This window comes from Tachysurus fulvidraco, chromosome 26 (assembly GCF_022655615.1).
Source record: "Tachysurus fulvidraco isolate hzauxx_2018 chromosome 26, HZAU_PFXX_2.0, whole genome shotgun sequence".
Taxonomy (NCBI): Eukaryota; Metazoa; Chordata; class Actinopteri; order Siluriformes; family Bagridae; genus Tachysurus; species Tachysurus fulvidraco.
In genome coordinates this window covers 3407776-3435116 of record NC_062543.1, presented here as the reverse complement: position 1 = coordinate 3435116, position 27341 = coordinate 3407776, and the positions used below count along the sequence as shown (strand labels likewise).

General features: G+C 40.3%; 1 protein-coding gene across 1 annotated transcript; it reads left to right on the top strand.

Annotated features, from left to right (window-relative positions):
* The first annotated feature begins 436 nt into the window (after window positions 1-436).
* On the top strand, window positions 437-27341 carry tek (TEK tyrosine kinase, endothelial). Its single transcript, XM_027144454.2, has 23 exons — window positions 437-648; window positions 10208-10504; window positions 11654-11764; window positions 12177-12365; window positions 12506-12637; window positions 13563-13700; window positions 13793-13918; window positions 14010-14155; window positions 14890-15034; window positions 15674-15832; window positions 16795-16929; window positions 17788-18081; window positions 18440-18751; window positions 18837-18973; window positions 19389-19599; window positions 20215-20325; window positions 20444-20634; window positions 21894-22007; window positions 22132-22202; window positions 22526-22566; window positions 24175-24271; window positions 24489-24588; window positions 25696-27341. Exons 1-23 carry the CDS (start codon window positions 552-554, stop codon window positions 25768-25770), a joined length of 3429 nt encoding a protein of 1142 aa, XP_027000255.2. The 5' UTR covers window positions 437-551; the 3' UTR covers window positions 25771-27341.

Below are 27341 nucleotides of genomic sequence, written 5' to 3'. Positions count from 1 at the left end.
GTATATATGTATATATATATCTGTCTCTCTCCTGCTCTCTCTCTCTCTTTGTCTCTCTCTTTGTCTCTCTCTCTCTCTTGCTCTCTCTCACTCTCTCTCTATGTCTCTCTCTCTCTCTCTCTTGCTCTCTCTCTCTCTCTAAGTCTCTCCCTCTCTCTCTCCTGCTCTCTCTCTCTCTCTCTCTCTCTCTCTCTCTCTCTCTCTCTCTCCCCTCCTCTATGGTAAGGTCAACATGGGGACCACTCCCTTCAGGGTTTAAGCAGTGCCTAATTATATGCGATTGTTTGGCATGCTGCCTTAGCCATCTTCACTGGTGAGAGAGAGAGAGAGAGAGAGAGAGAGAGAGAGAGAGAGAGAGAGAGAGAGAGAGAGAGAGAGAGAGAGAGAGAGAGAGAGAGAGAGGGGGGAGGAACAGGAAAAAGGAACTTCTACTCCCTGTGCCTGGACAGAACAGTGAGAGAAAGAGAGAGTTCTAGTGCTTCATAGTAGAAGAGGGATGTCTATGTTTCTTTTTGCTTCTCCTGGGGTGTCTGAGCTCTGAAACTCTGTGGATGTGGACACGCTACTTGTTTATGCCCCTCAGCCGGGCAAATATGCCTCAGCCGCCTGTCTTGGTTACAGTCTGTCTGCTGGGCTGCTTATTTACAGGTCAGTTCAAATGATTTTCTCATATATTTAATTCTACCAATTTTCCTTCGTCTGTTAATTCACTTCAGTTTTGTTTCGACTGTTTTTATCTGTTTCTCTTGTTGTTTTGTCTGGTTTGGGATATTTAGTTAATATATCAGTGATTTCTTTGTAGACTAGAGAAAAGTACAGTTTATAGATCGAACGTATGTGACGGACCTAAGGTATTAAAATTAAGGTATTAAAAATTTTTAAAAAGCATGGACATTTAAAGACAGAATAGAATTAGGATTAATGGATAGATTCATGGATTATCCACAGATTAGTGCAAGTGCTGGCAACCTTCATGGATCAGCCCTGGGATTGCTGATTATTTGTGTGTTTTCCATCGAGACTGTTGCCAGAACTCATATATTCATACGGATATATGAATAAACACATCGTTCATTATTGCAGTCAGATTGTCAAAGAGCAGCTGGAATCCCCTAAAGTGGACACAGGTATTAAAGATAAAACTGTGTCTCGGTCAGTCTGCTCTGAACTAAAACTGAGTCTAATGCTGGTCATTTCCATCAGTTGTATCACACTGACATGTTCCTTGTTATTATCTAAAGGTCATGGGAAATCATTATCCTGATTCATGAATGATTAACACATGGGGTTTTTGTGCTTTATCACTTTGTACAATTACTGAGCAATTAAGGTTTATTTGTCTTGTAATATGAGACACAGCTAATAAAACAAGTAGCACTTTTGTGGCTTCGCTTTTTTTTTTGTTACCTACCTGTAGGTCCTGGTGAAGGTTTATGCTCCACATAAGAATGTCAATAGTCACATCCAGTGGAATGAACACTCCATATTTATTGCCTAAGAAAAGGCTAAAATAATGTGGTACAGTCTTGTAACTTCCAGTAACACCAGCACACAAAATTCTAGCTAGCTGTTGTTTAATTCGCTGACTGAATGTTTAGCTAACAGTCCCATTCTGACAAGAAAATAGATCATAATATGTTTGCAACCGAAAGACAGTTGACTAGCTAGTTAGGATTATCCTCCAAAATATAACTAAGGTACAGTTTATAATATGATGTTATTCTAATTGCTCTATTGAGCTAGTAGGTTGTTTCATGCTAGCTCTTTTACCGTTATTTCTGCGAATAGGACCCTTACATTGCTTTTACACTGAGCAACTATTTTTCCCACAGTGTCCTTTGCTAAAAGCATAACACCATGTGTAAGTGAGTGATTAAATTAGATCACATCAGTTATCATAACCCTTAATTTCTCAGCAATTGAACGTAGCGATAAGCACTAAAAACAACATGTTTTGATCATTTGTGATCATTTCCCATGACTTTTAGACAATGACTAGCAGCTAGGAAAAGCGTAACTGATTATTTAATGAGCTGCTGTCTTGGTGTAATGACCTGTCAGGATTACTGAGAAACCTCTCTCTCTCTCTCTCTCTCTCTCTCTCTCTCTCTCTGTCTGTCATTCTCTCTCTCTCTCTCTCTCTCTCTCTCTCTCTCTCTGTCTGTCTCTCTCTCTCTCTCTCTCTCTCTCTCTCTCTCTCTCTCTCTCTCTCCAATTTGCTTCATGACCACACACCTCCTTTGTTTCATCATTTCAGCTCTATACCCAATGTTCGGCCAATAGAAGCACAGAAACATGCTTGTTAAACAACTTTACATTAATAATTAATAGCATTTAAGGATAAATCAACATTTTGCTAATCCCCATTTTGTGTTCCGTCCTTTGTCGTTAGCATAATTGGACTAGACGAAGAGGTTAATTACTCTAAATAATAATATATTGTGGAACCGTGATATTAGTCCTGAAATTAATCCCAGGGTTGCTGAGCCGTTTTTCTAGTAAAGGTTGTAAGTTCAAATTGCAGGACTGCCAGAAAACAATTAATCCTGACTGCCTCACTTCTTACTTTTTTAAAAAAACATGTTGTTTGTGAGAATTTTAAGTTGATGCTGTATTTATGCTTGTTGTTTGTCACACGTTGACGTGTTTCAACTGTTAATTTTGCCATTTGTGGGTGTGGCTTATCCAGTATTAATCAGAAAACTTACCAAAATGTAAACAAAAGGCTAACTAGTTAAACGCACTAATTCGTATGGACACTGATAGCTTAAATTACATTTTAAAGTTCTAATTGTGCTTGATTCTTTGGCTGATTAGCAACACATGCTAGCTGTACTAGTCACACCAGAGTTACTAACTCACCTGAGGTATCTCTGCTACTTCCTTCCAAGCTTTATATACACATTTAATGATTGTTGTAAGTGACAGGAAGACATTATTACATTACATTATATAAGATTTGCGTTTGATTTTTTGGGAAGAAAAAGAAAATTGTTAGTCCACTTTGTATCATGCATATAATTAGAAATTGAATGTACCTTACTTACTTTGTTAAATTTCTACACCATATGCTTTGCATTAGTCATGATACACGTAAGGTGCTCTGTTGTGCAGTGTTGTAGCTCTAGACCTCAGATTATCAACAGAGATGAAAAATTCTACCCTTCGTTATCTCATCGCTATAACACCCATACGTCATGTGATCGTTGGAGATCTGGTTATTATTATGTGGGGTTTTTTGTGTGGGTTTTTCTGAGGAATCGAGCCAACAAAGTGATCTGATGTGTCATAGAGAGGAGACAATTTTTATTATAAACCAGATTCTCTGAACACGACAGGGAATACTACAAATGCTGATAATGTATGTGAATGTGCTGGCAAAAATGTAAGCATGTGTTGAAAACATATTTTTTCAAAAATGTAAGCATGTGTTGAATATGTTTTCAACACATGCTTACATTTTTGCCTGAATGTCCGTTTAAAAAAACATTTTGACATTAAGTTCGTTCAGATGTTGGTATTACAAAAATTTCAAAACAAAACTTAAGCTCTTTAACATATAAAAAATAATTTAAACTGAAAAAAACAGTAAAAAACTAAACAAAAACACTGTGCATTGAAGCAGCTACAAGTGAAGAAAGAAAGAAAGAAAGAAAGAAAGAAAGAAAGAAAAAGAAAGAAAGAAAAAGAGTGATGAATAGATTTACAATGTGCACATGTTCTGGTTTTATTTATTTATTTATTTATTTATTAATTGATTGATTGATTGATTGATTGATTGATTGATTGATTAATTAATTAATTATTATTTTTCTTTTTACTAAATCAAAACTGCTGATTATTGTGTCATCACTGGATTTTTCAAAAAGAAATTTTATGATTTTAATTTAAAAACGATCTTGAAAACATAGCAAGTCGTTGCACATTTCTGGTAGTATAATTAAAATTTATTTATTTATTTAAACTTGGTTGACCTGGTTTAATTTTACATTCCAAATGTGCCGAATTTACGTCCATTTACAGCACAAAGCATCTACAGTTCTGCGGTTTGGCCGAACGCTTAGAAATATTATTCTAGAACAATCAAAGCACTCGTTCATGCCTCCTTCATTTTCTGCAGAATGTAGAATTACAGTCCAGTTGACCTTTAAAACAATAGTCTAATGTAAATTTAGAGTCTTTCATGAGCGCATTGTTAGCCTTTGCTCCTGCCTTCCAAAAGCCCTTCTATACTATAGAAATTAACATGTGTGTACTGTAGAGCCTCTGGTTCAATAACCATGTGCTCGATTCCTCTCCCTGAAGTCCCACTAATCACTCCAGCAACAACAACAATATCCAGCCAATGTTGTACTTCTTTGAAACGAAAGATAAGCAAAGCCTTTGTTCATTCTAACAATTTTGTTTGAGACCCAGTAGTAGAGCCTTCGCTTTCTTAACTTCATCATTATTTATAGTCTTCTAGTAAAGTAAATGAACCTGTGATACTTTTAATGGAAAAGAAATAAATAACCCATGAATAAATAACCCATGAAAGAGGAGCTCTAGGAGTTTACCAGTCAATCTATGTCCTTATTCTCACTGATGGACCAGAGCTGTGAGTTCTGACCAAAAACATATGGCCAGGAATTAGGTTCCTCTGCAGTGTTGCTCTTGTTACTCTCCTTGATACAGTAAGAACAACATTTTCATAGTACAATGCTTCTCTGAACCAAAGGGAGCCACTTAATGTAGTTTAGAGACCTTATAAATTACTCCTCCAACTGGATGGAGACCCAGAGGTTATATCTCATAGGTGGCCTGGGAATGATTGAGGATTCCAGATGAGGAGCTGGAACATGGTACTGGAGCTACTGATCTCTGGGCTGACTTTCTCAACCTCGATGCCTCCGTGACCCCCCACCAAAAAAAAAAAAACAGGCGTTAATATGGAAAATGCCGAATTCTACAGAAACATATGGTCAGAATCGGTCACAAAGGCAGCTTGGAGCTTTGACTTTAGTTTGACTTTTAAATTAGCAGAGCAAGTGATCAGAGCACAGAAAGGGTTAAGGGGAAATTAATATGTTCGGACGTCAGAACCGTAAAATGCTAAATGCTAACAACCAGGAATGGTTTGGTTTCAGTGGCTTGACAATGCAGTTTTTCCACAGAAAACATGAAATAGACACAAACACAAAGTGAACCAGGGAGAAGTAACACATGACAGGTGGGAATAATTAACACCTTCTCCTGGGAAACGTCAGAGGATCCATACTTACATTCCTCACTATCTTCTCTGTGATGATTGAATTCTTCATAGCTGTTACTAAAGACTATGCTTCAAGGCAAATAGCTGAATAATAAACCTGGGAATTTAGGACAATAAATAAGAACCAAGAACAGGAAACCCTGCCCATATAAGGAAGTGGAATGGCGAACATGCTCAAAACAGTACACTTCTCTGAGCTGTTCATTTCTCTGAGCTGTTTGAGTTTAAACCATTTACAACTTCCCCACAGAGTTTGCAGTGTTGCTAAATTCCTAATAAGAGGATATATTTGGTATTTTCATTTTTCACCATGTTCCATTTATCATCCGTGTGTCATCTGATTAGCAGTTATTCTGTCAAACCTCATCTTTACCTAATCAGCAGCTCCTTCATTAGAATAGTCACAGACATGTGCCGTAACCTCTTGGGGAATGCTGGTTGTGAAAAAACTTAGACATCTGTCTCTGACAGCTGGCCATGTAAAGGCATTTACACACATAATCTCTAATGCTTGTGAGCTGAATTGTTTCAATCATGAAGCACAGATCTGGAGACGGGGCCGAGAGCGTGACACCTCGTGGGGCATTTTTTTAGATTTTGTTTTCGATTCTTTTGTGATTGCAGAAACGAAGGAAGACGATTTGTTCTGGAGTCTGACAGCTCTTCACACTCAAGCAGGTTGTTAAAGTCCTAGAGAAACTTTGGCAGGCTTTAGGAACAATTAGGAGTCAGAGAGACATGCTCGAATTTCCCATTATCTATCTGTGTTTATGTATCTATTGTTCACAAACAGACACAAAGTCTACATAATGCCATGGATTAGTGACTGATGCCTTCCTAAAAACAGAGACTTTGCTCACCTTCATTTGTGTGTGTGTGTGTGTGTGTGTGTGTGTGTGTGTTAAACCCCCACACCCCACACCCCTTTAGCATAGATCTTTTGCACTAGCCTATTCCTGCCACAACAATAGCTGGGCGAGGTTTCCCTCTTTGCACACTAGTAACTTTCCAAAACTCTTCAGAGCCTGTGCAAAGCGATTAAAAGAAACAATTAGTCATATTTTCACATTTAATTCCAAATCACAAACTCAATGACTTGCTGTTCATGGATTCACTTGGCTTCCACATCCACTCTGGACACAATAACTTACTTCATGAACCATGCTCCATTAGCCATGCTTAAAGAACCTTCATCAAAAGACAATACTCCTTAAGCCATACACTTAATGCCATATTTAATAAATCTTTTTCAACAAGCCATACTCTATAATCCATGCTCTTTTAACCTTACTGAATAAACCATACTCTATAAACCATACTCAATTAACCATACTCAATTAACCTTACTGAATAAACCATACTCAATTAACCTTACTGAATAGACCATACTCTATAAGCCATACTCAATTAACCTTACTGAATAAACCATACTCAATTAACCTTACTGAATAGACCATACTCTATAAGCCATACTCAATTAACCTTACTGAATAGACCATACTCAATTAACCTTACTGAATAGACCATACTCTATAAGCCATACTCAATTAACCTTACTGAATAGACCATACTCTATAAGCCATACTCAATTAACCTTACTGAATAAACCATACTCAATTAACCTTACTGAATAAACCATACTTTATAAGCCATACTCAATTAACCTTACTGAATAAACCATACTCAATTAACCTTACAATTTAAGCCCTACTCAACAAATTCCATGAACTGGACTCAAGGGCCCTATTGCATAATCCTCACTCAATAAAACATTCTCAGTAAGATATACCCACATGCAATCCTCACTAACTAATCCACAATAAGCCCACAAACTATCTAAGGAAGCAGATCTATCTGTTTGAGGTTTCCAGTGAGTTTGCTCAGCCTAACAACATCAAAACAGATCAAAGCTGCGTCTGATTATAAAGTCTGATATCAGGAGAATGTGTTTCCTATGTACTCAGTGGATTCTGGAGTAGGTGGAGAAAGTTTACTTTTAATAGGCACACAGCAAAAGGCTTTCTGATTAGTGTTGTTATTATTATAGATTTCTTTTTTCTACGTTGTTGGCTGACCCCATTTCCTGTAGCTCCAAAGTGGTGTGTGTGCATTACGATAGAGAGGACATGGAGTTGGGAGTTGGTTCTTGCCAAGGCGTCTAAGTGGCGCTTGTGTAACTGCTGATGATCGCTTGGTGTGTCTAAAGTGGAAAAGGAAGGTACAGTGTGTCATAACCAAGACAGCTAAACCAAGATGAACTAATGTAAAAGATTTGTGTGTAAATTAACCATTTATTATACTAGATAGCAGAAGATATTGTTGTGGAAGTTCTGAGGTTCGAGAGATTTAAAGAATAAAGTATAACACTGGTAGACACGAGCAAGAGTAAAAAAAGTTACACAATTTATTGTGCTCAGCTGCGCAGCAGGACCCAACACTCCACATGTAACATGAGAGATGAAGGGCCAAGATCATTGATTACATCAAGAATTTATAGACAGAACCCAAGAAGAACAGAAAATATGTAAAAGCAAAACATCATCAATCATTGGCTCAACATTACCTCATGCTTTTCCTGATCAAGCTAATCTGACCAGGCCAAGGTCTTCTAGAGGACTTATAGGACATTGTTTATGGACAACTCGTCCCCAGTCCCTACTGCCCTTGTCGTAATCTTAAAACCTACTGATGACGATGCCAGTCTCTGGTCATGACGCACACCGGGTACAAGCATAGAAGAACAAATCCTTATGAACATCTTAAGATTAGAAATTTCCACCACAATATCATAAAATATTTTCCTAAGAGCCTATACTTTTGGATTATTATCTATTATTGGATAAACCTCAAGTACATGGCTCATGTTAACTACTACAAAAATGTAGATAGGAAATAAACATATATACATGTATAAGTATATTTAGAAAAGGTTTTTGCTGTTCTTTCATACGTTTTAATGGGAGGCACGGTGGCTATTTAGTGGGAGGCACGGTGGCTTAGTGGTTAGCACGTTCGCCTCACACCTCCAGGGTTGGGGGTTTGATTCCCACCTCCCCCTTGTGTGTGTGGAGTTTGCATGTTCTCCACGTGCCTCGGGGGTTTCCTCCGGGTACTCCGGTTTCCTCCCCCGGTCCAAATACATGCATGGTAGGTTGATTGCCATCTCTGGACAATTGTCCGTAGTGTGTGTGTGTGTGAGTGAATGAGAGTGTGTGTGTGCCCTGTGATGGGTTGGCACTCCGTCCAGGGTGTATCCTGCCTCGATGCCCGATGACGCCTGTGATAGGCACAGACTCCCCGTGACCCGAGAAGTTTGGACAAGTGGTAGAAAATGAGTGAGAGAGAGAGTGTTTTAACAGTTTACAATGTGTAGTGTTTAAAAAGGAAAGCTGCTGAGGTGCCTTCAGTCCGACCCGAGAGAGAACAGTAACGCAATTCGCTTTTCATTGTTAATCCTCCGTCTGTGAGGAAATCTATCTAAAAACTCAGCTGTAGGTCGAATTGCGCAGAAGCTTTTGGTTCAGTTTAGACACCAGCCTAGAGGGAACGTATGAAAAGAGCCAAACATTCCTAGGATCCAGTAATTTACATACCGATCCGTTAAAGCAGGGTTCTTAATTATTTTTAAAGCCGTCGGATTAACGGGAAAATCCGTTCCACTACATGCTCGGTACAGATTTGTAAAAATCATGAACAGTAGTTAAATGTTTGGAAGAGCACGTCGTCTATTCATTAGAGCCATAAAGCTGTTTTATTCCCAAACTTTCCACTGACACGGGTATCAGGAATCGGATCATATCCGTCCGGTTAAACGAGCCGCGTTTCAAATTGGCTAACATTAGGTTGTGATTTCTGCTCCTGTAACCAAATTGAAAAAATAATAAAGAACCCTTGTGGATTTTCAGAGCCCAATTTGAGAGAAAGAATAATCCAACAGAAATATTCAGTTCGGTCAGTTTCTCTGACTTTTTTTCTTCTTTGAGGCTTATAAATAACAAGCGATAGAAGTCTGTCTCATCCTAAATGAAATTTATGACCAGAGAGCAAGTCCGTGACCAAATCTTTGTGTACTTGCTTCAGACAACATTCCTAAGCGACACAATCACGTTTAATATTTTGCAAAATATAATAAAACAGCCTCTTATACGAGATGGTACGAATAAAGACAAAAGACAGCTGCCTCTATAACACACTGTAGACCTTAGCATTATATTTTAATACGTTAATATAAGTTTCCTTTAGCTTACTGTAGCAATCAATTCATTCACTTCTTTACCGGGGCTTTAAGACTTAGAGCCGTGGGTGAACCCGAACCCTGATTACACCTCCAGGATTTGCCCTGTGGTTGTGGTTGAAGAGGCTTTTATAGAACCTTATCAGTTGCCAGACCATAGCGAGTCGCCGAGGGGCTTGAATGTGGTTCACTGAGACAATAAATCAGATAAACTTGGTGCTTTACTGCCCACTATGCTCTTCTCTAGATATGATCTATGATCCTTCCCAGGAATCTTTATTTGCTCTGGATGCCTTTGTCTTGGCAACTAATATTCTAATTTGTGGCTTTAACGACCGAATGTACCGTCAATTTTAACCCTAAAAGGTTGGAATAGTGTTTCAAGGAATAGTTGAGATGTCAGTCAGATCAAATCAGTCTGATTTATTTACTGTTCTTTGCTGATTTGGGTTTGTATCTAACAAGTAAAAGTCTATGTTTACCAGTTAACATGCCAAAGTCATTACAATGGCGTTTAAGATGTGGGAATAAATCATCTGAAACTTTAGAGCCCAGAACTGTAGTGCTTTGAGTAATCACCTGATGTAACCTGATGTACATACTGTATGACCTTGTGTAGCTATTTTGTTCCTTTCTAAATAGTTTGTTTGTGAATCTAACCAATCAGATTCATGAGCTTAGGAGTGGTTGTGTAAACACCTACATCATTTATTGTGTCTCAGGCGGTGCTTTGGACATCTCAGACGTGACGCTGATAAATCCAGATCCCATAATGTCTTCAGCAGATGCGTCTCTTCTGTGTGTGAGCAGCGACTGGGCGTCCTCCGGTCCATCCTCGCTCGCTCTGGACCACGAGTTCTCTCTGCCTCAACAACACCTAGTCTCCACAGCAGAGAGTACATACCGGTCTGCAACCAGAGCGTCCTGGAAGATACGCAGTGGAATATTTGGGGCTTTCTATTGTGAGATTAAAAACTCAAACAGTGGCAAGGTGTACACGTACAAAATGCTAAGTGAAGGTGAGTTCGCGAGTGAAATGATCGCCGTCAATGTCATTTCATTTTAGTTGACGTGATCTGGAAAGAATAGAGTAAAAGTGCAGCAGTAAAAGCAAGAAAAAGAAAAGATTTTGACTAAATGTTTTTCCCCCCACTAAGGACTTTAGAGTAGATAAAATGAGTCCATGGGAAAGTGACGTGACATACGGCTAAGTACGGTGACCCATACTCAGTATTCGTTCTCTGCATTTAACCCATCCAAAGTGGACACACACAGCAGTGAACACACACACACGTGAACACACACCCGGAGCAGTGGGCAGCCATTTATGCTGCAGCGCTCGGGGAGCAGTTGGGGGGTTCGGTGCCTTGCTCAAGGCCACCTCGGTTGTGGCCGGCCCGAGACTCAAACACACAACCTTAGGGTTAGGAGACAAACTCTTTAACCATTAGGCCACGCCTTCCCCAGCTCAAGTGTTTAAGCCTCTGGGTTGTTGATTGGAGGATCATGGTTCAAGCCCCAGCACTGCCAAGCTGCCATTGTTGGGCCCTTGAGCAAGGCCCTTAACTCTCTCTATCATGTCTGACCTTGTGCTCTGACCTCAACCTCCAAAGTTGGTATATATGAAGAAAGAATTTCACCGTGCTGTAATATAGATGTGACAATAATAACGGCATCTTCTTCTAGTTCAGATCTGAGGGATCCACTTGATCTAAATCATGATATCAATTACCAGTCAAAGCAATTCCTTATTTATTTCCTCCTATAAACCAATTATCACCCGCTTGTGCAACATTTCCAGTGTTTTTTCTTATAAAACTGGAATGTGCTATGGGGCAAGCATCAAAAACAAACACTCAACCCTTGGTTTACGTCCAACATCATGTTACTAAATTGCCCAAATCGGAGCGTTGGATTATTCCTGATCCAATTAGTTTTTCTTAGCCCCCCAAGGCATCTATGAGAACATCTCTGACCAGGGGGTTGGTTTATGAAATCTGTCGTCCAGTAGGTTTGGATTTCCTGGCACAGAGCACCTCATTGTGTAGTCATTCTTGGCCGCGTCGAGAGCACCGCGTTGGTTTGTTTATTTGAAAAGTCTTTCCGTTTTATTCTAACGGGATGCGTCGTGGCATGTTCAGGAACGTTTAACTCCTTCTATTTTTCAGTATCGTTTCTTCCCGAGGCACTGACAGTGACAGCCAGCATCGGAGATAACGTGACCATCTCGTACAGGAGGAAAAAGGTGGCTGCAGAAGACACTATGATCTATAAGGAGGGTACGTGTGCGAGCGAGGGAACTTCTCTCCGTCGAAACCGTTTTGAACGATTTCACTTCTAGTCGAATTCGATTCGACTTCTGAGGTTTCTCACATTTTTCCGTTTCCATTTTCCAAACCTCATTAATGTCTAAATCCTGTTCCACACAATTACCTAATCGATGCATATCTATTACGGGTTCTTCAAGGGTTCTTCGGAAGGTTTCCTAAAGATTTGCTTCATACAAACAACTCACACAGCAAAAGTTCACACACTTACTGTACGGCAACTCGTATGTTTATATGAAACCGATCTGATCTGATTTGTTCGATTTGAATAAATGAATCGGATTTGCCCTGCAGTCTAAACAAGCATATGATAATGCAATATTAATATAATATTCTTGTTTATTTGAACTCGTCCTTAAAACAGTGTTGCAATCCTTTAAGAATGCCGGGAACAAAGACTTGGCTTTCGCTCACTCCGTACCCAAAGAGGACATCATGGATTCTGTTCCCTACCTCATCAGTGACGTGAAGAGATCCCACGCAGGACTGTACACCATTCGCTACATGTCAGAAGGCCCGTCCACCTCCGCCATCACTCATCTCATCGTCAGGAGTCAGTGCTTTACTCAGTATCGTATGCACACACACATCTAGAACTTTCTGTAGTACGTGGTGGTAAAATCCTGTGTGTGTGTGTGTGTGTGTGTGTGTGTGTGTGTGTGTGTGTGTGTGTGTGTGTGTGTGTGTTTTCAGGCTGCCAGGCAGGCATGTGGGGTTCTGACTGCACTAAACTCTGCCCAGCGTGCACTAACGGAGGAGTGTGTGATGATAAAACAGGAGAGTGCATCTGTCCCCCTGGGTTCAAGGGTCCCACCTGTGAAACAGGTACTGTAACACCCTTAGTGCTGTAAATACACCACACATTTACTGAGGCGCAGGCTTTAGGATTAAACTCTAATGTCACTTTATACAATGTGCACTGTCTCTATTGCTTTTGTACTGTGTGTATTACATACTGTACATTTCAATTAGAAATAAACTCAGGGCTGTCAAGAGTCACGCATTGAGAGTGACAGTCATGCAGTTGGGTGTTCTCACGCTCTCTCGCCACACATCGTATTTCTCACACATAAAAACTTTTTGACTATTTATCATATATTTACTAAGCCGCAGCGCACAAAATGTATCAGTCCGCACCGCTGTCTCTATGGAACCGGGCAGGAATCAAGAGCGTCTCAGTTCTTAGTCGAGCCTGACACTTATCAGCCAATCAAAAAAAAGAGAGGCTACACAATAGCCAATCAGAAAATACCACTATTGTATCTGGGTGAGATTTAACGCAACAACCAATGAAAAAAACATTCATTAGCGAGGGTATTTTCGATGGTCGGTTTGAACAAAACCTCCACACGAAACAGCTTGTCTCTGGACGGGACATCGTCCTCAATCGTGACCCTAAACATGTCTGGACTTGTGCTGAACTGTTTTATATGGGAGCAACATTACAAATGATAAAGGAGTCCAAAAAAGGCAACAAACACTTACAATAAACACCACCAGTCATAATCTCTCTCTCTCTCTCTCTCTCTCTCTCTCTCTCTCTCTCTCACACACACACACACACACAATTAATAAATGGAAATTAAACAAATACTTATATATATATGTGTGTGTGTGTGTGATACTTATATATATGTGTGTGTGTGTGTGATGTGATGTATCTTTACAGTATATGTGTGTGTGTGTGTGTGTGTGTGTGTGTGTGTGTGTGTGTGTGTGTGTGTGTGTGTGTGTGTGTGTGTGTGTGCAGTGTGTGGCGAAGGCCGTTTTGGGAAGACGTGTAAGGAGCGCTGTATGGATGGAGAGTGTCGCTCTCTGGTGTTCTGCCTCAGAGACCCGTACGGCTGCTCGTGCGCCTCAGGGTGGAGAGGACTGAACTGCAGCGAACGTAAGAACAATTTCATTTCTTTCTTTTTTTTATCCTCCTGAATAGAGGCTCATTTCGATCCTATAGAAACTTCTTACCGTTCATGTCCGCAGCGTGTGCACCCGGATACTACGGAGCTGGCTGTAAACTGAAGTGTGTGTGTGACATGAGAGGTTATTGTGACCGCTTCAGAGGGTGTGTGTGTGCTGGAAGGCATGGCGCTCGATGTGAGAAAGAAGGCAAGAGTAGAAATCATTAACATTAATATCACACAGTTGATTTGTTGTGACAGGAGAAAGAAAAGCTTTATACTTGTCTGCTTCCTGCCAGTCAAAGCTCCAGACATCGTAAGCAACCTGAAAGACACAGAGCTGAACTCTGGAGCACCGTACGCCGTGAACTGCTCCGTCAACAGCAAGCCGGCACCTTTACATGGAGAAATCATCCTGCTCAGACCAGACAAGAACATCGTATACGTAAGATCCAGTGTTCCTCACTGAGCTTTGAGCCGCTACATAGAATCGGTCAGAACTTAAGGCTCATGAATCAGGTTCATGCTGTAAAACTTTCAAATTTCCCCCAAGGTGAAAAACCACTTGGAATGAATTAAGTCCAACATGTTGACATGCAGGGGACACGGTGGCTTAGTGGTTAGTACGTTCGCCTCACACCTCCAGGGTTGGGGGTTCGATTCCCACTTCCACCTTGTGTATGTTCTCCCCGTGCCTCGGGGGTTTCCTCCGGTTTCCTCCCCCGGTCCAAAGACATGCATGGTAGGTTGATTGGCATCTCTGGAAAATTGTCCGTAGTGTGTGAGTGTGTGTGTGCCCTGTGATGGGTTGGCACTCCGTCCAGGGTGTATCCTGCCTCGATGCCCGATGACGCCTGAGATAGACACAGGCTCCCCGTGACCCGAGAAGTTCGGATAAGCGGTAGAAAATGAATGAATGAATGTCGACATGCTACGCCGCTAATCGGTCGGCTAGCCGTCAAACGTGTCTTCAGGTTTTAGTCGTAGTTGTGAAAGAACACATTAAGACATGCGGCAGTCAGTAATCAGGAACGTGACCTTTGTGAGTAACAGCACACAGGTCACATTCCCGGTCGACAGACACTAGAGGTGGAACAGATCTCGTTTTTTGTTGGCGGTTGGTTTCTCTACAAGCTTCTCATAAAGACTTTTCCCGTTTTTGTGTTCGTGTTGGACCAGCCTGCGGACACGGAGACGGTGGATCACCAGAGTACGTCCATGTTCAGGGTGGACGGGATCACGAGGGCTGACGATGGGCGCTGGGTGTGTCAGGTGAACACCACCGGTGTTCGGGTGGAGAAAGGCTTCAGCGTCAGAGTGAAAGGTAAGAATTCACTGGTCTGAAGTTCACTGTGTTCAGTTTTCTCCAAGAGCTTAGATTAGAAAGTAAAGGTCTGTTTGCTGCAGTTTCCACAGTCTTATACTGATATCAAAAGTTTACACCCCCCCCCCCCCCCCGTTAAAATCGCAGTTAAAATTTTTTAAATTTTTTCCACCTTTAATGTGACTGTACATTTAGCTAATACTTCATTAAAGCACTTTTAATAAGAGATTTTTAAAAAAAATAATATTATATATTCATTTGCTTGTTCACAAACATTTCTCAGTTCACTTCAAACTATTTATTACTGATTTATTTTTTATTCTAGCGGATGTCTTTTTTTTTTTGAAGTTCAGACAAGCAAACAAACAAACAAACAAAACCTTTTTCAGTGAAGCAGACAAAACCTTTTTCAGACAAAAGCTCTCTTCTCAGCTCCTTATCGAAATTTTTACACATTTGTTTTAACCAAATCTCACCGTTAAAGGGAGACGCCGGGCTCCAGACGGAGCTGCTGGATGACGAACGGATCTCAGACTCAGACTTTTTGTTGCAGATGAAGTTAATGAAGTGTTGCTCGACAGGACGAGATAACCGCTCTGAGCTCAGAGATTAAAACCCTGACGTTCCTTTGTCTTTCAGTTCCTCCGCAGCCCCAGTACCCACCTTCCCTGAACAGCAGTGGGCCGTACCATCTCCTAGTGCAGGTCAATAAGGATCAGTACACTGGGGACGGACCGATCACCTCAGTAAATCTGACCTACAAGCAGGCCAATGTGTCCACCTGGGAGACGGTTGAAGGTAACAGCCTTTTCTCCTCGTCGTCTTTATTACATTTTTATGTAAGTGTCATTCATGTCGTTTTATCGTCTGTCTCTATAGCAAACATTCAGTTCTTTCATACCCTCTTTCCTCAGTGGAATATTTCACGCCACAGGTTAGAGGTCAATCGGCAAAGCTCGCGCTTTACGACCGATTTCTATTGTGTGCCGGATTCAAAACAAGGTTTAAAAATATCTTTCTGATGAACTAAAATGTTTTCTGATTACTCTCAGATCCAAAATAAATAATGGCCCAGAAGAACAATGTGAATGATGTCACTTTTCTGTAAGGCTGTTGTTGTTGGACAAATGGTTCTCGGAAGATTTTCCTTACTCAGGAACTGTTCGGTCCATTTTACGTGTTTCAGACTGTATTTTCAGTCGGATATGTAGCTATAGTTATGTTTGTATATACAGCATAGGATCAAAAGTTTGTGCACCCCGTGTCCATCTCACGCGTATGTGGTTCTTCCTCAAACTGTTGGTACAAAGGAGTTTGGACTCACACAATTTTTCCTGTTCCAACATGACAATGCCCTTGTGCACAAAGCTATATGAAGACATGTGTGAAGATGTTCAGTGTGGAAGAACTCGAGAGCCCTGACTCGGACTCAACCCCACTGAACACGTTCAGGATGAACTGGAACAGCAACTGAACCCAACATCAGTGCCTGATGTCAATAATGCTCTTGTAGTTGAATTAACACAAATCCCCACTACCACAATTCAACATTTAGCGGAAAACCTTCTCAGAAAATTGGAGCTTATTACAACAGTGAAGAGGGAATTAACTCAAATACACAAATTCTTTGCCCCATAGTGCACACGTGTGTATTTGTGTGTTACATGGAATAATTAGTGTATGTGAAGGTGTAGTGATGATTGCTGAAGTGTGTGTGTGTGTGTGTGTGTGTGTGTGTGTGTGTGTGTGTGTGTGTGAAGTGATTGGTTCTCAGGTGAAATTGGAGAATCTTTACCCCATGACTCAGTACGTTGCATTTGTGCAGTTAAGTCGAGAAGGACCCGGAGGGAGCGGAAATCCAGGACCTCTGGCGATCTTCTACACACAGAAGCTTGGTAACAAACACACATACACAGAATGAGAGAGAGAGAGAGAGAGAGAGAGAGGGAGAGAGATCACTTCATGACATATTGCCTCCCAAAAGTGAATAAAAGCTAGCTTTAAACTTTTAACTTTAAAAATAAATCAAATCGAAAAAATCAAATCAGTTTATTTATAGAGCACCTTTTTAAAACAGCAGGTGTTCACCAAAGTGCTGTACAAACAATCAAAATAAAATAAAATAAAACAAAATAAAATAATAAATAATGTTTGAAAATAACATAAATAATGAATTGATATTCACATTAAAATGTATATAAGATATGCCCAGACCCAATATTAAATAATAAAATAATTAATGATGTATTTTATATATATATTTTTTATATATAAATAAGTATTATAGAGCTTTGCCAAATATATAAACAAACAAACTAACTAACTAATAAATAAATAATGTAAAACACGGGAGAATTTCTTTTTCTTTACTTTTTCTTATAGAAAATAAGAAAATAAGTGGTGGATTTTAGAGCAAGTTTTTTCGTTTGCAGGATTTTTTTTTAATTTCTAAAATATGAATATATATATATTTTTTTTTACCTTAAACCAATCCAAAGTTTATTTTTTTAAAGCCATAAAAAGAAAGTAATTACCAATATCTTTGTATTACATTTATCAATAAAATATTTTAATTCTCTTATATTTCTGCATTCCTCCAGTTAAGACTTTTGGTATTGATTTAATTTCTTTAATTAAATTAGTAATAGATTATCTTTGGTATTTATTCCATATTTAATGAAAGAAAAAAAACATCCTCATGTGTGATATTTCATGTCAATCCACACCGACACTCATTTCTCTCTGTCCCACAGATCTGTCCCTGCCTACAGGGCTGAAACTAACCCCGCTGAATCAGACCTCCCTGATACTTTCCTGGGATTCTGCCCCTGTCACGGATCTGGCTAAAGACGACTGGTGTTATAACGTGGTGTGTGAAGAGGCGGGCAGCGTAAACAGCGCACAGCCCTTCAGCCTGCCTCTAAACTCCACCAGCCTTCAGCTACACCGACTGAAACCCAGACACAAGTACAAGTGCAGGGTCAGTCTGAGCAGCAGGGCAGCAGACCAGATCTGCCCCACGGTCATCGCCTGGACCCTCAGCGATGGTAAATTCGGAGCTCAGTAAAAACGGAGCTTTCAGACCTCCATCCAGTACTGAAAAAGAATAACGGACATAATAATACATGGTGTTAATGTAATAATGACTAATATTCAGAATGCAGTGGATTCGGGAAAATCTTTAATGATATAAAAGCAAGAAAAACAAACAAACAAACAAACAAAAACAAACAAACAAACAAATAGATAAATGTTTTAAAACGGGAATTATTTTAGTAAATTTGTAAATATTTGCAAGAATAAAAAGTCCTATCCAAAATCTGACACATTATAATAGAAGAAAAATGATATATTACATTCTCGACTCATTCTTTTCTCTCCAAACTCTTCCCCTTTTTCATTCAGAACTTCCCCCTGCTCCGTCCGATGTCTCCGCGTCCAACATCACCGACTCCTCGGCCGTCCTCGGCTGGTCCGTCGCCGAGGGCCACTCCATCTCCAAGGTGATCATTCGGTACCAGGAGGCAGAGGAGGCGCCGTACAGCCAGCGGGTGGATCTGGGGGTGCAGCCTTTCCAGAATAACATGCACTTCATGGTGAGGGGTTTGAGGGCTGACACTGAGTATGTGCTGATGCTCTGGACTATTAACAACATGGGAGAGAGCAAGAAGAAGGAGCAAGTCTCTTTGAGGACACTAACGGTTCAGGAGAGCTCACGTGAGTCCTACAAACACACACACACACAGCAAATTGTACACAATGTAGTTCTCTTTAAAGCGGCGTTATGTGTTCTGTGTCTCAGGGCTGTACGGCTTCAGAGCTGATGGAAACATGCTGTTTTATGCCATTCTGGGTTCTGCTGGAATGACCTGCCTCACCATCCTGCTGGCCTTCTGCATCGTGCTGCAGCTCAAGAGAGCCAACTTCCAGAGACGCATGGTGTGTGTGTGTGTGTGTCTGTGTGTGAGATCAGAAAACTACTTACTGCTGAGTAATAAGTCTTATATTGACAAATAAAAAGATGTTCTAGAAACACAGCTTGAGTCAAAGTCAATTCATAGAAATATACAAGAAACTGGAATTGTGTGTGTGTGTGTGTGTTCAGAAAACTGCTTTATTTTCTGCTCCAAATGTTACATTGATCAAGATTTAATAGTAACATATGACATTGAACTTTAGATCACTGTGTACAAAAAGCTTTTAAACTTTTTTTTAACACCTCACCATGATGATGTCCTGTGTTTGCATGTAGCTGTGCGCACTTCTACTCAACCTTCCTATTTGATCCCACGGACACAGACTCGGCCATCACACATACGTTTTGTCTCTAACTTCCGTGTCTCCTGTCTCTCAGAGAGAGGAACCCGTGGTCCAGTTTAGCTCGGGGTCCTTAAACACTCAGAAGAAAGTGACGAGCTCGACGCAGGCCGTGTCGTATCCCATGCTGGAGTGGAGCGACATCAAGTTCCAGGATGTGATCGGAGAGGGAAACTTCGGCCAGGTGCTTAAAGCTCGCATCAAGAAGGACGGCCTGAGGATGGACGCCGCCATCAAGAGGATGAAAGGTCAGGAGTGTAGAGCTCTTTAATACTCTCCTGCTGTAATACACTCTCTCTCTCTCATTATATATATACATATATATACTATTTCGGTGGTCTTTTTTCTATTTGGGAATAAAGAAATCTACTGCTGTGGGACCCCTACATTCCAAATAAACATGAGAGGAAATTAGATTTTCTACTAATATATTTTAAAAAATATTTTTAATTTTTTTCTGTTCTTTTTATTATTATTGATTTAGCCAGAATTCAGCCACAATACACAATTTATTTAATTGTTTGTCTGTCTGTCTGTCTATCTATCTATCTATCTATCTATCTATAATATAATATATGTCAGATCACTCCCTACTGCACAGAGTGACAATATTATATAAATATAAAGGGTTTGAGTTTAATTCAATTCAATTTAAGAGTTTAAGAAATTGAGAAAAGTTGGGAATTTTTTTTATCAGTGAAAAAGTGTTGCAAGTTTAAATCCTGATAAATGGGAGCTTGTTCTTTCTCTCTGTCTCCTAAGAGAGTTGGCTGAGAGTAAAAAAAATGGGTTTGGGCTGTTTGTTTGTGTTCAGATGATGTCTTTTTTTTTGTAAATACTTATTCAAATCTTTTGTTTCTCAGAATACGCTTCTAAAGATGATCACAGAGACTTTGCGGGTGAGCTGGAGGTGTTGTGTAAACTGGGTCATCACCCCAACATCATTAACCTGCTGGGAGCCTGCGAGCACCGAGGTGTGTATCCGTCACTACTCGGAGTTCAAGCTCTGTTCCTTTAGTTTGAATCATGAAATGAAGAATTACCTCAGAACAAATGAAGACTAACCACAGCTGAACTCTGCATCTGTCTCAGGTTATTTGTACCTGGCTATCGAGTTCGCTCCTCACGGCAACCTGCTTGATTTCCTGAGGAAAAGTCGCGTGCTGGAAACAGACCCGGCCTTCGCTATCGCTAACAGCACGGCCTCCACGCTGTCCTCACAGCAGCTCCTACACTTCGCTGCCGACGTTGCTCGAGGCATGGACTACCTGAGCCAGAAACAGGTCAGTAATCCAACAGTCACCGTCTAACCTGAAATCAATAATCTTCAGAAATGGACTTAAAATCATGACATTTTCAGTCAGTAGAAACAAACGAATTATGTTGTGTCTGTGAGTCTGATCTAAAATAAATCAGGACTCAGGGTTTGTCCTACTGATGATAATCTGTAGATCAAATCTGAGCTGCTTTTTAAATGAACAAACACTTGGATCATCTCAGAGAGCACAAATGGGTTTGGTATCTACATTTACTCTGAAGATACAAAACATTTGTGTGGAAAAAAAAACATTTTTATTTTATTGGAACTTTTCTATGAATATATCGCCCCAATATTCTAAAGAAAAACAGAAACACTTCTGAAACACGTACACGTGTCTACTTTCATATAATTCCCTCACATTAGCCATCACAGTGGAGTGTAATAACATCAACGAAACCAAACAAAACCCGGTGGAACAAACGATAGTCTAAAGCCCTATTCGGACGGGACTAGTTTTACAGGGGGTCGTTAGAGAAATTTCAGTAAATGTGTTTGCTACCCTGCGAAGAAATAAAAAAATTCAATCAACAAGAAGAGCCAAATCACGTAAATTGTTAAGACTGGCTACTGTAATATCAGTTTCAGGTAAGAGTACTTTCATTTCTATAGACAATTACGTAAAGTGAAAATTATATAAAAACGGATTTAATCCAGTCGCCGCCAGTTTACTATTGATCGGTCATATGACCATACGCAATCCACGCATCCTGGACATGTGGTCTTGTGCAACGTCCACATGTAAAACACAGACACTCCTACCTCTGTAATAAACAGAGATGTTAGTCCCGTCCGAATCCATACATGAAATGACAGACGTCGGCTGAAAAAAAAATCTAACTCAAACGTCGTTTGGAAAACTAGTCCCGTCCCAATAGGGCTTAAGTGTAGTTGTGTAATTCGGTCCGTACCCGACTAGATGAGGCAAAAAAATCCTTACAGTACAATTGAGACATTTTCAGCAGTTCTTCAGCAGAAGAACAGCAGAACTTTCCAGAAGGTTCCACCAATTTCACTACAACTACAAATCCAACCCTTACAAAAATAGCTCTGTCTCCAAATAAAATAAAAAAGAATTCATTTTTAAGAAAGAAAAGAAATTTTCTTTAAAATGTTTCCGACGTCTGCCCACGGATTACGTCACGCTTGCTGTAAACAAAGATCGGGCTGAAATCTGACAGTGAGTGTGTTCCTTTAAGAAGAATGATTTGCTGCTTCTTGTAGTTCATCCACAGAGATTTAGCAGCCAGAAACATCCTGGTGGGTGAAAACTTTGTGGCAAAAATTGCCGATTTTGGGCTTTCGCGAGGACAAGAGGTGTACGTGAAGAAGACTATGGTAATGTCCTGTTAGGTTCCTACTTTGATGTGATCATATTTACACAAATAATCATATCATTGCTTATATGTTGTACAGATAATCAGAGAACCCATTGTGTGTGTGTGTGTGTGTGTGTATACAGGGCCGATTACCTGTGCGATGGATGGCCATAGAATCTCTGAACTACAGTGTTTACACAACCAACAGTGATGTGTAAGAAACTCCAGATCCTGTTTAGCAGAGAAAGTCAAGCTTCTTAAAAAATAAACAAACAAACAAACAAACAAACAAACAAACAAACAAATAAATAAATAAATTCTTGAAACTGGAAGTGAGGATGAGGTTCCCTTCTGAGCCTGGTTCCTCTCAAGGGTTCTTCCTCACAACCTTCACCTCAGCCTTGTTCATTATGGATAGATGTTAGAGATACATAGTGTAGTAACATGCATTGAGACAATGTCTATTGTTAAAAGTGCTAAATAAATAAATAAATTGAATTGAATTAAATCTATAGACCTTCTGTCTCTCACCTTTAGGTGGTCATATGGAGTGCTTCTCTGGGAGGTGGTGAGTTTAGGTGAGTGAACAAATCTGATTGGTCAGAAGGTGATTAGGTTTTGTTTGTGGAAGTTTAGTAACATGACAATTAATCACATTTTTAATGCAGACAAGTTGCTACGTGTTACAAACCCTTTTTGTATGTGCCTAGGGGTCAAGGGTGCAACATTAAAACCCTGAACGTGTACTGGAAATAAGCACTAACTGGAAACCACCAAGTCCACAATAGTGTCTTTTATTCTAGTGAACCATACCATCACCAAACAGTCCAAACATTATATACAAACTATATACATTATAATTTTTACAAAACAAAACCCAAAATAATTCACATCAAAACAGGGACAAGAGAAAAGAACAAGACCGTGCCAACTCAGGGAAAGAAACAAAACAATCTTACTAAACCGGAAACAAAACTTCTAATCTAACTCAGTCACGATAAACCATACGTTAATCAAAAAGAAACATCTTCAGCAGGCAAGACGCCCTAACTACACTACACTTACTAGAAACAAAAATACAAGGGGTGGCACGTGTCACTAACCTAGTGTTCTAAACAAGTAGCTGTAGCTCAGTGTTGCATGTGTACATGTGTTGCAGTGTTGCATGTGTACAAGATGTCTTACCTGTTCTATCTCTTTCCCCGTTTATGGTGTGATTTGATATTTAATCAGCCAGATAACAGTCGGTAGGAAACATCAGAGAGACAGGACCAGAATGAGGCATGGAACACTGATACAGCACAGAACACAGACTTAACCAACAAATTAACACAAGGATGGTACAGGACAAAACAAAAACCACACGAGTCAACCACCAGACAAACAAAAGATGCCGCGTGCCAGAGAGCTCCCGCCTCCTGCACAGGTGTGCCTTTTAAATCCCACGTAGGGCGCCCCCATTGGTGGAGCTGCACATTGTCATCACCATGCATCGCTGTGATTGGCAGACACACACTGACCTGTTAAAACAAAAGTGAGGGCAAAAGAGAAGGGAAGAAAAACAACAACAAAACACCCTTCCAAAAAAACTAACAATATTATGGGGGACGTAACACTACGATGTAAAAAAAAAAAAAAAAAAACATTCCAGGGCAGTATTACGATCACATTGTTTTCCTATAACTGCATTACACCCCTGCTGTGTATTATTTCTTTGTTGGTGATATTATATACACAATATGAATGATTTCTGGACACCTGACCATCACATGCATACATGGATCTTGACGTCACTTTCCAGATTCAGGACGCTCAATACACTTCTGATCAAAATGTCTTCATGGAGGTGCTTTGTGCACAGGGGCATTGTCATGCTACTGGAACAGGTTTGGGTCTCTTAGCTCTAGTGAAGGGAAATTGAAATTTTACAGCGAACGAAGCATTCGATATAATTTGTGGCAACAGTTTGGTTTAAAAAAAACAAAACAAACAAACAAACTCCACCCCACCTTGTATGATCATATGGATGTGATGGTTGGGGTACACAAACTTTTGCTCCTACAACGTACAGTACAGTAAAACACAGACATAATAACATGACTTCTTTTTCCTTCCGTAGGTATTCTCGTTAAAGGTTAAGATTTGTGTTAATACGTGTATTAATACTGATTACGTTTGTTTTGTAGGCGGGACGCCGTACTGTGGCATGACCTGCGCTGAGCTTTATGAGAAACTGCCTCAGGGTTATCGCCTGGAGAAGCCTCTCAACTGTGACGACGAAGTGTGAGTGTGTGTTTATAGACCTCATTGTTATTTAACACGTAGAAGAATACAGTGTGGCAGCGATGACGGATTATTGGAGGATGAACCGACCGGAATTTTGACACTAAGATACATCAAACCACGAAAGAACCAGAAGCTCATTTCCGGCTTTTTGTGCTGGTTCCTGAGGCGGATTTCTGTATGTAAAGTTCTGAATGTTCTGCTTTGTTTTTCGTAGCTATGAGCTGATGAGGCAGTGCTGGAGAGAGAAGCCTTACGAGAGGCCGTCGTTCGCTCAGATCCTGGTGTCGCTAAACCGCATGCTGGAGGAGAGAAAGGTGAAGCAGCAACACACAGTGCGACAAAACTCTAGTCTTGTGTTTGAAGAGTTTTATTCCTCTGCCAGTGACTGCATTATTCATTCATTCATTCATTCATTTTCTACCGCTTATCCGAACTTCTCGGGTCACGGGGAGCCTGTGTCTATCTCAGGCGTCATCGGGCATCGAGGCAGGATACACCCTGGACGGAGTGCCAACCCATCGCAGGGCACACACACACACACACTCTCATTCACTCACACACTCACACACTACGGACAATTTTCCAGAGATGCCAATCAACCTACCATGCATGTCTTTGGACCGGTGGAGGAAACCGGAGTACCCGGAGGAAACCCCCGAGGCACGGGGAGAACATGCAAACTCCACACACGCAAGGTGGAGGCGGGAATCGAACCTCCAACCCTGGAGGTGTGAGGCAAACGTGCTAACCACTAAGCCACCGTGCCCCCATGACTGCATTAATTATTCATTATTTATTAAAGAATGATGTGATAGAACACACTTTTTATTCATTTACATGTAGATCACTATCACTTTCCTCTCCAGAACTCTTCATATAGAAAACTTCGATCTCAGCCTGTATGGAGTGGCTGCTATGGATTAATGGTTACTATAGATGCAGTAAAATAACGGAACGAACAATAAACTTCCTGTCAATTGCCTTTGCTATTTAACAGAAGATAAATCGACCCCCTGATCCGGGTCTAGTTGTGTCTAAAAAAGCCGGTGGAAAAGCAGATGAACCTCATGATGTGTTGGTTTCTATGTGGCTCGGGTCAGAGAAACAGTCACAGCTTTTTTTTATGTCAGGTTGAAGGAGTTTAACACTTTTTACCAGTTCACTGCTGTTCCAGTCTGTCTGTTTAATGGAAATTTACTTACAGGACCTTGAAGATCGGTATAAAGTAATTATTTTATCACTGAAAGTCTGATTTATTGGTCAGAAGGACAGGGTTTTGAGCCCCAGCACTGCCTATCTGCCCCTACTGGGGCCCTTAACCCGTCCCTGACCCTGTGCTCTGACTCCCTAAAAATTTGAGATAAATCAATTCACAATATCAGTTCTTACAGCTAATCTCATTCTCTCTCTTTCTCTCTCAGACATACGTGAACACGACGCTGTATGAGAAATTCACCTACGCCGGAATCGACTGCTCTGCCGAAGAAGCCGGCTGATATTTCGTCTCCCTGTGCGGCCGCTTTGCTGCTCGCTCGGACATGTATTGTCGATTTTATATACGATCCTGTGATCAGGATTCACGGACTAGAAACATTACTAATGTGATTACTTCCCCAAGTATCGCATCATACAGCTGTGTATTCTCGGTGTGTGTGTGTGTGTGTGTGTGTGTGTGTGTGTTGTCCTGATGCTGAGCGAGCGAGTGTGATGTTCTGCGGTCTGAAAACTGCCCAAACTGTAGATATGTGTTCACAATCCTAAGCTGGACGTGGCAGCCATTTTGAATGTGACGGTTGCTGTATATTGGGCATTGTGTAAACATTTTGGAGAACTTTTTCGATAGCTTTTAATGGACCAATAAACTTCTTGTTGTGAAATTCTGCTGCTCGGGGAAGAGGATTGTGAAATACTGCAACGCTACAGATTAGAAAAATATGACACACTTGGAGAGTAAGAGCATTTAACTCTATTAAATCATCCTCTGCTTCCTTTATTCATCAAATCATTCATCGAGCAGTAGATCACTTACACTTTCCTGTTATTGTCGTTCACACTGCAGTTATTTTTGCGCAGGTCTCGTGCCTCATTATTCTTGGATATTTAAGCTGATTAAGTGCTTGAAGACAAAACCTATGATTAGTCTGCGAGCTCAGCACTTACTGCGAAGGTCAGAAGTTCATATCCACAGACTTCCACAGAGCTACTGTTTGGCTTTATAATCTTGCTACACTGTAACTCACAGACCATCAGAAGCTCAACACGCTCATAGGAGAGCATTAACTCCCTTATTGGTTATATACATGAGATGCCTGGGCTTCAACCTTCTTAGAATAAATAAATAAATAGATAGATAGATAGATAGATAGATAGATAGATAGATAGATAGATAGACAGATAGACAAATAAATAAATTCTTGAAACTGGAAGTATATTCTAGAAAAGTTCTCCATCAAGTGACCACAACACATGTGAGATGGATCTGAAGCCAAGCCAAGCTTTTTTCCCCCCTGAAGAACTTACCCTAAAAATGGTTTCTAAGAACGTTAAACCATTCCGTGCCAAAAACACTGAAGTTTTTATGATAGTAAATGCTTGCACAACAGATACGTTTATGAGCGTTCTGTTAGGCGAGGAATAACCCGAGCAGTCGAACGTGCCACTTTAACATCATAAAAAGTTTAATAACGACTGTGATGTTGATGAGTTGCTCTCAGATTCTTCACCAAATCACAAGACGCTAAAAAAATAAAAAACGACCAAAACTATACATAAAAATTAAAATAGGCTAGAAGCAAAAAACTTTGACTCAAAACCTTCATCTAAATTGCTGATAAAAGTAATGAAATTAAATCTATGAGCTTAATCAGGTCTTTCTCTCTCGCTTATTTCTCCTTTACAGTCTCATATTAATGAGTGTCTAGTCTGTGTTTTATGTAAGATGAGCTCTGAAAACGTGTCCGGTGTCCAGTGTCGAGGCACCGTCCATTTTCCCATACGTCCATCTGTAAATACTGCAAAAAATATATCTACAAAAATAATAATAATAAATAATAAATAATATGACGCA

Bases quoted from the DNA above. Each gene is read 5' to 3' on its own strand.
- tek (XM_027144454.2), top strand. From the start codon at position 552: ATGTGGACACGCTACTTGTTTATGCCCCTCAGCCGGGCAAATATGCCT. The intron at 18,752-18,836 runs GTGAGTCCTACA...TCTGTGTCTCAG, and splicing joins AACGGTTCAGGAGAGCTCAC to GGCTGTACGGCTTCAGAGCT. The intron at 24,589-25,695 runs GTGAAGCAGCAA...TTTCTCTCTCAG, and splicing joins GCATGCTGGAGGAGAGAAAG to ACATACGTGAACACGACGCT.